The sequence below is a fragment of the Portunus trituberculatus genome, chromosome 31, assembly GCF_017591435.1.
Source record: "Portunus trituberculatus isolate SZX2019 chromosome 31, ASM1759143v1, whole genome shotgun sequence".
Lineage (NCBI taxonomy): Eukaryota > Metazoa > Arthropoda > Malacostraca > Decapoda > Portunidae > Portunus > Portunus trituberculatus.
Window position 1 is genome coordinate 24,810,446 of NC_059285.1, and position 12,700 is coordinate 24,823,145.

The 12,700-nt window shown below is 35.5% G+C and overlaps 1 protein-coding gene across 2 annotated transcripts in view; it reads left to right on the plus strand.

Moving 5' to 3' along the window:
• The window catches only part of LOC123511349 (thioredoxin domain-containing protein 16-like), a 548,807-nt gene that overhangs the window by 373,553 nt on the left and 162,554 nt on the right, over positions 1 to 12,700 (plus strand). For both annotated transcript variants that reach the window (XM_045267153.1, XM_045267152.1), the window contains exon 12: positions 2,338 to 2,471. In XM_045267153.1, coding sequence (XP_045123088.1) covers positions 2,338 to 2,471 — 134 coding nt within the window. The remainder of the gene's footprint in view (positions 1 to 2,337; positions 2,472 to 12,700) is intronic.

The following is a 12,700-nucleotide window of genomic DNA, read 5'->3' on the forward strand; positions in this document are numbered from 1 at the left end:
TCCGATCGTTCTATTGCTGCTGTAGTAGACGGTCACTGTTCTTCCCTAAAACTATCAACAGTGGTGTTCCACAGGGTTCTGTCCTATCACCCACTCTCTTTCTATTATTCATCAATGATCTCCTAAATCTGACTCAATGCCCTATCCACTCCTATGCTGATGATACCACCTGCATTATTCAACAGCGTTCAACAGACGCCCAACCCAACAACAATTAAATGACTCAAGGCGAGATGCTATAGGACGCCTAACTTCTGATCTTTCACTTGTTTCTGATTGGGGCAGAGAAAACCTGGTTTTGTTCAATGCCTCAAAAACTCAATTTCTACAACTATCTACTCGACATAACCTTCCAGACAACTATCCTCTCTTCTTCAATAACACTCAACTTCCCTCTCCTCTACATTAAACACACTCGGTCTATCCTTCACTAAAAATCTAAACTGGAAATTTCACATCTCTACTCTTGCTAAATCAGCTTCCAAGAAGTTAGGTGTCCTATGGCGTCTTCGTCCATTTTCTCTCCCTCCCAGCTGCTTGCTCTGTACAAGGGCCTTATCCGCCCGTGTATGGAGTATGGCTCTCATGTCTGGGGATCCACACACAGCTTTACTAAACAAGGTGGAATCTAAAGCTTTTCGTCTTATCAACTCTTCTCCTCTAACTGACTGTCTTGATTCTTTAAGTCACCGCCGCAATGTTGCATCTTTATCTGTCTTCTACCGCTGTTTTCATGCTGTCTGCTCTTCTGAACTTGCTAACTGCATGCCTTCCCCCTCCTGCGGCCTCGCTGCACAAGACTCTCTACTTCTTCTCATCCCTATTCTGTCCATCTTCCTAATGCAAGAGTTAACCAGTATCTTCACTCCTTCATTCCCTACACTGGTAAACTCTGGAACTCTCTACCTGTGTCTGTATTTCCACCTGCCTATGACTTAAACTCTTTCAAAAGAGGAGTGTCAAGACACCTCTTACGTTAACTGGACCCTCCTTTTAGATTTTTCTGTTTTTTCTCTTTCTACTTTTCTTTTAACAGGGCCTGGCAACCAGCGGGATTTTTTTTTCCAACACTGTGTTTGCCCTTGGCCAGTGCCCTTGTAATGTAAAAAAAAAAAAAAAAAAAAAAAAAAATATATATATATATATATATATATATATATATATATATATATATATATATATATATATATATATATATATATATATATATATATATATATATATATATATATATATATATATATATATATATATATATATATATATATATATATATATATATATATATATATATATATATATATATATATATATATATATATATATATATATATATATATATATATATATATATATATATATATATATATATATATATATATATATATATATATATATATATATATATATATATATATATATATATATATATATATATATATATATATATATATATATATATATATATATATATATATATATATATATATATATATATATATATATATATATATATATATATATATATATATATATATATATATATATATATATATATATATATATATATATATATATATATATATATATATATATATATATATATATATATATATATATATATATATATATATATATATATATATATATATATATATATATATATCCGAATTGATCTTGGCGGGAAGGCGGTTTTGGCCAATGAGCTCAGATATTCCATGACGTCATGGCTGGGCGCGCTGTAGCAGGCATCTGAAGTCGCGATAATGAAATTTTAGCAGCTTTTCATGGGTGCGCGATAGCAATAAAACGCGATAGCCGAAGTCGCGATAGCCGAGGGTTGACTATATATATATATATATATATATATATATATATATATATATATATATATATATATATATATATATATATAAATAATTTATTTATTTATTTATTTATTATTGGCACTACGTGGTTTAATGAGTCTAATTCTAGCATTGATTCTAATCTTATTTCATTGTTTTTGTCTCCCAAACATTCTAATCACATTCATTATTAGTTTTTTTAATGCTATGCTATCTCCATTGCCCATTCAAGAGATTATGTATAATTGTTATTTATCCATCCAATAAACTCATTTCTCCATTCTTACATCCATGCTTGCCAGTTTTAGTTTCTTCTTTCTCCTTTGTATAAGATTTGTAAAGTTAGGGCTATTAACCATCACTTAAGCTGAAGGATTTTTTTTTTCTTATGTAAATATTACCTATATGTATTACCAATGAAATATTTTTCAGGTTGATCATTTAAACTTCAATGAAATATGTATTAAACTCTTGTCCTAAATTTCACTAGGGTGGAGCAGGACACTCCAGTGGAACTAGGTAATGTGAGAGCAGTGGAGGACATGTTGGCTATGAAGAGAGATGTGCATCCAGTCTCTTCATTCACCAATGCCGCTGTAATTGGAATCTTCTCAGAAGAGAAAGGTAACAACTATAAAAGTATTCCAATAACACTTAAGATAAGTTTTTGGTAAATGAAATGGTGTGCATATAATATGTTGCATATTTATTTCCTTCTTTTTTCTTGCTTCACTTTCTTCATTTTCTTTCTATTGTTTTGTTAATCAAGAAGATTCTAATTAATGCAGGTATATTTATATTTTTTTCTTGATTTTTTTCAAACTTCAGAAATCCACTTTCAATTTTTTTCTTTTCTTTTCTTGTAATGGCTTTGTGACTCAGTTCTTATTGTGTTTTAAGAATCTACCTCAACACCTATTATTCTATACCTTTCAAACAGGACAGCTGCAAAAGTAATATTATATTATAGGAAATTAACATAAATCCCAAATCAACAATGTATCTATTTCTCAGGTGATAGATATAAAGGAATGGAAAGACTACAAATACAAGGAGTATCCCTGCTATTGTGTATAGTTGTCACTATAGATAGAGAACTGACAGCCGTGGGATTTTTTTTTTTTTTTTTTTTTGCACGCCATTACCCAGGAATAGGTTTTTTGGCCACTATTTTATTTGTATATAATTTTTACTTTATTTTTTTTTGTAACTTTTCTTTAAATTTAAAGTTATATTTTTGTTTTTACAGATGTGCCTTTGTTTTTCTTAATGATTGGTTATTTTTTTTCATTTATATATGTTTACCAATGACAAAAAGTGTAATATACAGTATTACTAAAAGATACGAACGTCCCAACATACGATTTTCTTGATATACGACGAAAAATTTCATATAATTTACACCTCAAAATACAAAGATATTTTTAAGGTGGCGCAGCGATCGCTCGGCTACCTGCATCCACCCGAACATTCAGCCCGTGTTTTGTATCGTTGTTCATCCTTTATGCACATATGTGTCTGCTACTTGGCTATTTTTTCTTAAGTTTTGTGAACTCAAGACCTCGTGATCATGAGTCCCAAAAGTAAAAATAAGGAGGCTGAAAAGAAGAAACTTAAGTGTCTTGCAATGGATATGAAGCACAAGATATCTTAATTTCAAAATATGAACGTGGTGTGCGTATCTGTGACTTGGCCCTGTGCGCTAACACTAGTAGTAATTAAAGTCAAACCATTGTTGGTGTATCATTCTGAGAACCCAGGGCCTTTAAAGCACACAAGGTGTTAAAAGAGAAACACCAGGTCATGTGGCATACCAATAGTAAGGCATGGGTAACTCACCAATTTCTCCACAGTACTACATGTATGAAGTTCTGTCACAGCATCAGCAAGTACGAATGCATGTTTAACCCTTAAAACTCAGAAAAGTTGGGAGTTTTCGCTTGCACTAACTCAGCAGGTTTGGCGAGAAACACACAAATTAGCCTGTATTCACATACAGATTACACTTGGAAATTCAGTAAATGAGTGAGTACAAATTATCTTCTGCCCACAAGCAACACTCCATCTTTGCAATGCAAAAAACAGAAGTCTCTAGATGCTATGGTTACCAAAATATCACAGGTTGAATGAGGTGATATCATCGGTGTATGTGGCCTTGCATCTGATCGGGTTCAGCAGCCTTGGTTAGAGCGATAGAAGATGGGCCCCTTGTATCCTCTCTCTCTCTCTCTCTCTCTCTCTCTCTCTCTCTCTCTCTCTCTCTCTCTCTCTCTCTCTCTCTCTCTCTCTCTCTCTCTCTCTCTCTCTCCACGAGCACCTTTGACACCCCCTATCTTGTTCGTTAAGCGGAGTATTACTGTACTCTACAACACCCTAATGTGTTTAATAAAAAAAAAGTTAGATATAGATGAAGCCTTTAATAATACTGATTTAGTCTAAGTTAGTGTTTTTAGACGCTAAAGTGATGATTTGGGGATCTAGGCTAGAGGTTGGTCCCTATCCCCCTTAATTCTTAAGTCTCTTATGGGAAAAATTGCTTCATGATTTGAATAAACACTGATTCGACTGATGAAAAACCGCCCTAACCCCGTCGAATAGCGAGGATCCCCTGTACTATGATACACTCTCGCTGTGTTTACTCTCAATGGAAGTTCAAGTCAGGGGTCAAACTTGTCATAATTGGTTCGCTTAACGGAAATTCGCTTAACAAACTATATTTAGGAACGTAACACATTCGTTAAACGGAGGTTGCCTGTATATATATATATATATATATATATATATATATATATATATATATATATATATATATATATATATATATATATATATACATACACACACAGGTAACCCCCGTGTAACGTAGGTTCACACAACGAAATTTCGCTACAATCTGCTACCATCTGCTCGTTTAACGAACACCAAACTCGCTTTAATGAAGTTTTATCTAGGTAATTTTTTTTCCAAATTTGAAAGCCCCACCGTATCATGCAAGCTGACAGGCTTTTGAATACACCAGGAGCTGCTGGTACTAAGGCCTGCCTTAGGAGAAATCCTGAGACACCTGTAGAATAAAGATTAAGATCAAGCCTCTCGTGGACAACACAGGCACTGCTGATACAAAGGCCTGACTCGGAAGAAATTCTGCGTCACCTGTAGCATCAAGATCAAGATCAAGATCATGTGCACCACTCACTCCCTAGTCAAACCATAACAGTATCACCAGCAGCTCATCTTCCCTAGTTCAACTTACCACCAAAACACCCTGCAATGTGGCCTAATGTTCCTAAGAAGACCAGGAAGTGTTTTACTCTCGAAGTGAAGCTGGGTATTATTCACAGACAAGAGAGAGGCCAGAAAACTAATAACATTGCTTGCCACCATCTTGACTCTATCTACTGTCAAATATTTTCAAGTCAGCAGACTCTATTAAGAAGGCTGGTGAGACTGTATCTTCCTTGAAAGCTAAAAGAACCACCTGAACTCGTGACTCTACAATGGATAAAATGGAAAGCCTTGTGGAAATGTGGTACATAAGTTTTGTATGCGGTACCTTGATGCGCACTTTGTTTACATTCCACAGGTTGCCGGTTAGTGTATTTCCCGTTTCACTCTCCCTCCCTTCATAAAGATCAACATTATAAAGTTACGTACATACATACATTAGTGTACATTATAATGACTTAAATTAAACTACCTAAATGTTTAACTTCATAATTTTTACTTTCATTTAACCTTTTACTGTACTATGATGCACTCTCGCTTTGCTTACTCTCAATGGAAGTTCAAATCAGGGGTTAAACTTGTTATAATCGGTTCGCTTAACGAAGTGTTTTTTAGGAACGTAACCCCTTTGTTAAGCGGGGCTTGCCTGTATATATATATATATATATATATATATATATATATATATATATATATATATATATATATATATATATATATATATATATACATACAGTATTGAGTCTCCACTGTATATATATATATATATATATATATATATATATATATATATATATATATATATATATATATATATATATATATATTCCTTTAAACCTACGAGGTTAAAAGCTAGAGCAACTTCAGATTTATTAAGTTTTTTCAAGTTATTTTTTATTTGTCTAATCAAGTAATTTTGTACGGTGTTTAATGCTCCAAGGAGCTGTCGAAAATTTTAATTGTTTGCAACGTTTCGTTCCAATCTTTGGAACATATTCAGGTGAAGGGTAAGAGTGGAATGACTCTCGTTGGTAGAGGCGGTCTATATATACACCTCTCGTGGATCAGGTAAGGTGAGGGAGCTCGTGAGGGCGGCCAGTGATTGGCTGGTAGTGCGGGCGGTGGCACGGCACACTGTTATTGGCTGAAGCTTGTCTCAGTGTTTTGCGCTCTCAATTTTCGTGTAGGGAGAATTTGCAAGTCTCTAGTTTGCTGGTTGATGGCAGGTTTCATGCTTTTTATGTAAATAGCTTCCAGGAACATCAGCCATCTTGCGTCTGTTTCTCTGTCAATAATTGTAGTATTTTCTTCAAGTTGTTGCCGGATCAGTTTGGTTTGGTGTTAAACACCGTACAAAAAGACTTGATTAGACAAATAAAAAATAACTTGAAAAAACTTAACAACGCTGAAGTTACTCTAGCTTTTAACCTCGTATGTTTAAGAATATATATATATATATATATATATATATATATATATATATATATATATATATATATATATATATACACTCGACCCTCGAAGCAACCTCCCATCTAACCGATTTCGGAAACTACAGACAAATTCTGGAGTCCGGTTTAATCTCTGGACGAATATTAAAATGTGCGCGATTGTCCATTCCCGGCAAATTATTGTCTGGTAGGTGGCGGGTCGGTCGTGTCATCACCTGTTGGCCGCCATGTTTAATCTTCAGTCTGTGCATTTTCAACCAACAGCGAACATTGTCCAGTGCTTATCACGGCTTTTTTATGCATTTGTACCCTTCCCACGAGTGCTTAACCTATCCAAAATGCCTCCTAAACCTAGTGAACTAGTGAAGTGTAATCGAAAGGCTCTTCCAGTGGCTGGTAAGCTTGAACTAATACGAAAATTAGAAAATTTTACGTATTTTACGTACATTTTATAGTTTTTTTACGTACTTTTGCAAAGAACGGACTTTTGCAATCTACGGACAGGGTCGTGCACGCATTTGTCCGTTGTTTCGAGGGTCGAGTATATATCTATCTATATATATATATATATATATATATATATATATATATATATATATATATATATATATATATATATATATTTTTACCATATATCGAATCGAGGTAGTAGTTTCCAAATACGCAACTGTGAATTTACGGATAAGAACTACCGTATAACGAGGACTTACAGTGTGTGTGTGTGTGTGTGTGTATATATATATATATATATATATATATATATATATATATATATATATATATATATACACACACACACACACACACATAAGTCCTCGTTATACGGTAGTTCTTTATCCAGTAAATTCACAGTTGTGGTATTTGTAAACTACTCGATTCGATATACGGTAAGTAAAATTCACAGATACGGTATCTGCTCATATCATCCAAGAGGGCCCAGCGCGGGTGAGCAGGGGTGATGAAGTCATCCACTCTACACCTCCCCACCACTCACAGTACTGACTTCAACTTGACCGCCTTTGGATCTTATTATCTCTTTCGCTCCCCCCCCCCTTTTTTTTTTTAACTGCATTACATATTAAATACATGCATTACAAATTAGATGACTAAATGGAATATTAAAGGGTCTATTGGAAGCACAAATATGTTCATAATAACCATGGCAAACACTAAAAGCCTACTACAAGCAGTGAACAATGCAGCAACTGATAAAGGGCACAGATAGGCCTGGCAAGCCCACTAACAGGGAATGTTGGAAGTCGTTTAACATTAAGCACGCCTTAGATAACATCAAGTCATCTTGGAACGAAGTGAAGACGTCTACCACGAACTTGGCGTGCAATAAAGTATGGCCAGAATGCATGCATGACTTCCCAGGCTACGCTGAAGATAACATCGGTGCGATCAGAAATGACATAGCAAATCTGTGCCATAGGGCTGGCTTCGATGAAGTTGATGTTCAAGATCCTTTGGAAAGCCATGCTGAATCTCTCTCAAATGATGAACTTATAAAGCTAGACAAGGCATCACAGGAGGCAGAAAAAGAGGGAGACGAGGAAGAAGAACCTGTGCGTGGCCTGGACATCAAAACTCTTAGGGAATGTCTCGGTGGTATCGAAAAAGCTCTGGAAACTCTTAAGGAATGTGACCCAAATCCTGCCAGGAGTAGCAAAGTGGCTCATGACGTAGAGAAAAGTGTACAGATTTATCAAGAAATCTATGATGAAAAAACAAGAAAAATTAAACAGTCCTCCATCTACTCGTTCTTCAAACTAGTCAGACATGCCGTCCCTGTCACACCTGCCGACCTTGCTACAGCTGGCCCTTCCTCTATATCCTCTTTCTTCAAACCATTGAAACGTGCCGACCCTGCTACAGCTGGCCATTCTACATCTGCTTCCGACAGTGTAGACATCGATGTCTTATCCTTGTCTGCCCACTCAGCGGAAGATGAGTAAGGGCTGAAATCCCTATTGTTCTTTAGCCTTGGGAAGGACATCATCTGATAGAATACATAGCGACTGAAAAGTAAATAGAAACATTTTGTTTATTTCTTTTGTGCAGTACTTCACTTTTTTTTTTGTTAATGATTATTTTCATGTATTTTCATTTCTGTAGGGGTGACTTTTACGTGCTGGAACGCATTCCTTATTATTATATGTTATAATGGGTTCGGTATAAGGTAAATTCGATATACGGTAAGGTTTTCAGGAACGCAAATGTACCGTATAACGAGGACTTACTGTATATATATATATATATATATATATATATATATATATATATATATATATATATATATATATATATATATATATATATATATATATATATATATATATATATATATATATATATATATATATATATATATATATATATATATATATATATATACAGGTACCATCCGAGTTACGACCTAGATCGGTTATGACCAACCAGTCGTAAGTCGGAAAGGTCGTAAATCGGATATATATACGTATGCACTCAAAATATATGTATGTTTATTTTAAGATCTATCTTTTTCATCCTTTTTAAGTGTGAGATACTGTATAGGTACAATAACATTTATCTTTGTATACAGCATTGTTTCCAATTGCTTAGTTGATAATATATTAATATGGTAGGTTAAAGAAAAAGACTTTTATGCCATTGGGTGGTGTGGAAATATAGTCTAGATTTTAATACAGTAATCGCTCACGTATCCGGATTATAGCAGCCAAGGCCCTGGCGTATACACCAAATATCCATATACGCGGAATTTCCTCTCCCAACCCCTTATAAATTGAGAATAAAACATGTACATAACCCAAATGGGTAAGAAAACAATGAATGAAAGCACATTAAATGATTGTGTATACAATAATGACTTCCTGGAGAATGTTAGAATGATAACATATTAGATACCTGCTTCTCTAGAAAATGTGAGGCTTGGGAAGGTGCCATCAGCATCGTCATGGCAATCTGCTGTTTCACTGCTGAACTGGACACTACCTGAGTCATTATTAGTGTGTTGAAGTGAGATAATGATAGTGATGTATTCATTGTTTGGTGCAGCTTTCTACCTTTCTCTGAACATAATTTTTTGTAAGTGTTATTGTGAGAGCTGTTATGTAAAGTTGTGATGAAAAAAAGAGTGTTTGAAAAGATCATAACAGTCTTATGATATAGAGAGATGGTCGAGAAGCCTGGCAGTGAGGCATGGGGTGAGGTGAGCGTCTTGGAGGGGGAGATAACACGCATGACTGAGGGGAGAGAGGAGGCCAGAATTGAAAGTCCAGCGGTCTCACAACGATACATTTGTTTGTTTGTTTCTAGTTGTCTTTTCTTCTTGATGTTTCTCATTTTAATTCTCATTAACTTATACCTGTCAGGCAAAATTAGAGAGCTAAATGACACACCTACCTACTTAACTCCTGGCCAAGTACTGTGTAGGGCGTGAGTAAGGCTATGACACAATCACACAAGACATTTAAAAATAGCTTCCTGACGGAAAGGTTATTTAATTATAAAAAAATAAACTCATAAACGACAGAGCAGCTCATCTTGGCCATTTGATACTTGAAAGTTCTGCCTTGGAGCGTCTCACAGAGAAATGTAAACAAGCAACTCAACCACTTTTTGCTGCTAGGCTGGAACAATATATATATATATATATATATATATATATATATATATATATATATATATATATATATATATATATATATATATATATATATATATATATATACACACACACAGGCAACCCCCGTTTAACGAAGGTTCACAACGAAATTTTGCTACAACGAAGGTTTAATTTTACTACCATCTGCTCGTTTAACGAACCCCAAACTCGCTTTAACGAAGTTTTATCCAGGTAATTTTTTCCAAGTTTGAAAGCCCTGCCGTATTACACAAGCTGACAGGTTTTTTAATACACCTGGAGCTGCCAATACTAAGGCGTTTCTCAGGGGAAATCCTGGGACACCTGGAGAATCAAGATCAAGCCTTTTGTGGACAACACGCGCACCACTCACTCCCCTGTTCAAAACATAACAGCGTCGTCTTCCCTTGCTCAACTTACCACCAAAACACCCTGCAATGTGGCCTAGCGTTCCTAAGAAGACCAGGAAGTCTCTTACTCTCGAAGTGAAGCTGGGTATTATTCACAGACAAGAGAGAGGCGAGAAAACTATAGCAATGCTCACCACCATCTTGACCCTATCTACTGTCTCTACTATTTTCAAGTCAGCAGACTCTATTAAGAAGGCTGGTGAGACCGTATCTTTTTTGCAAGTTAAAAGACCCCATCTACTGTCTCTACTATTTTCAAGTCAGCAGACTCTATTAAGAAGGCTGGTGAGACCGTATCTTTTTTGCAAGTTAAAAGAACCACCTGAACTCGTGTCTTTACTATGGATAAAATGGAAAGCCTTGTGGAAATGTGGTACATAAGTTTTGTATGTGATACAATGATGCGCCCTTTGTTTACATTCCACAGGTTGTCGGTTAGTGTCTTTCCCGTTTCAGTCTCCCTTTATGAATTTTAGATCATCAACATTATAAAGTTACGTACATACATACATTAGTGTACATTATAATGACTTAAATTAAACTGCCTAAATGTTAAACTTCATAATTTTTACTTTCATTAACCCTTATGTTCCGGTGATTAAACTATTTTCCAATATCCCATGACGGGTAAAAATGGTAAACCTAGAAATTGTCAGAAGACTGTTTGGATACTAATAATTATTTTTTTTTGTTATTCTGAATACAATGATGTACTTTCTAGCTCGATGTGACCTTTGAAACTTTAGTTATTGCCTTATCAAGGATTCCTCCTCCGCCCGCTGTGTGATCCATCAAGCAGAAACAGCTCAGTGAGCGATGACACCGCGCAAACTCTCTCTCTCTCTCTCTCTCTCTCTCTCTCTCTCTCTCTCTCTCTCTCTCTCTCTCTCTCTCTCTCTCTCTCTCTCTCTCTCTCTCTCTCTCTCTCTCATCTTGGAAGAGAAATTGTACACTTCAATGAGAAAGAGAGAGAGAGAGAGAGAGAAGAAGAAATATTCTTCAACCCTTTTCATATCAAGTTTCAAGCAAATAACATGTAGGTATCATCTCTCTCTCTCTCTCTCTCTCTCTCTCTCTCTCTCTCTCTCTCTCTCTCTCTCTCTCTCTCTCTCTCTCTCTCTCTCTCTCTCTCTCTCTCTCTCTCTCTCTCACACACACACACACACACACACACACACACACACACACACACACACACACACACACACACAAATTACAACTAGGTGAATACACACACACACACAAATTCCAGGAGGTCTTTACTAAGGAATCTAAATTTGAAAGGCCACAGGGTAATAGAGAGACAGTCTATATGAAAGAGATTAAAGTAACCAAGCTTGAAATAAAAGAATTAATGAAGGAACTGGATGAAGACAAGGCAATGGGACCAGATGAAGTCTCAGGCAGAATACTGAAAGAATGTAGGGAAGAACTAGCCAGTCCTATATACAACATCATAAAATGCTCAATAGAAAATGGAACAGTACCAGTAGAATGGAAGAGAGCTGAGGCAGTTCCCATATATAAGAGTGGAAGGAAGGAAGAACCTTTAAATTACAGACCGGTATCACTAACTAGTGTAATATGCAAGATGTGTGAAAGAATAATAAAGAAACAATGGATCGAGTTCCTTGAAGACAACAAATTAATATCAAATAGCCAATTTGGTTTTAGGAAAAGACGGTCTTGTGTAACTAATTTATTGAGCTTCTATTCTAGAATAGTTGATAGAGTACAAGAGAGAGAGGGATGGGTTGACTGTATTTATTTGGATTTAAAAAAGGCGTTTGACAAAGTGCCACATGCAAGATTACTATGGAAGTTAAAGGAGAAGGGTGGCTTAAAAGGAAGCACATTGAGATGGATAGAAAATTATTTGAGGGGGAGAGAAATAAGGACGGTAGTTAAAGATATGAAGTCCAAGTGGAGAGCAGTAGAAAGCGGAGTGCCACAGGGGTCAGTATTGGCACCAATACTTTTCCTCATTTATATTAACGACATGCCAGAAGGAGTGAACAGCTACATAAATCTGTTTGCAGATGATACGAAACTGTGCAGAGTTATAAAGCAAAAAGAGGATTGTGAAATACTGCAAGAAGACCTAAATAAGATCTGGAAATG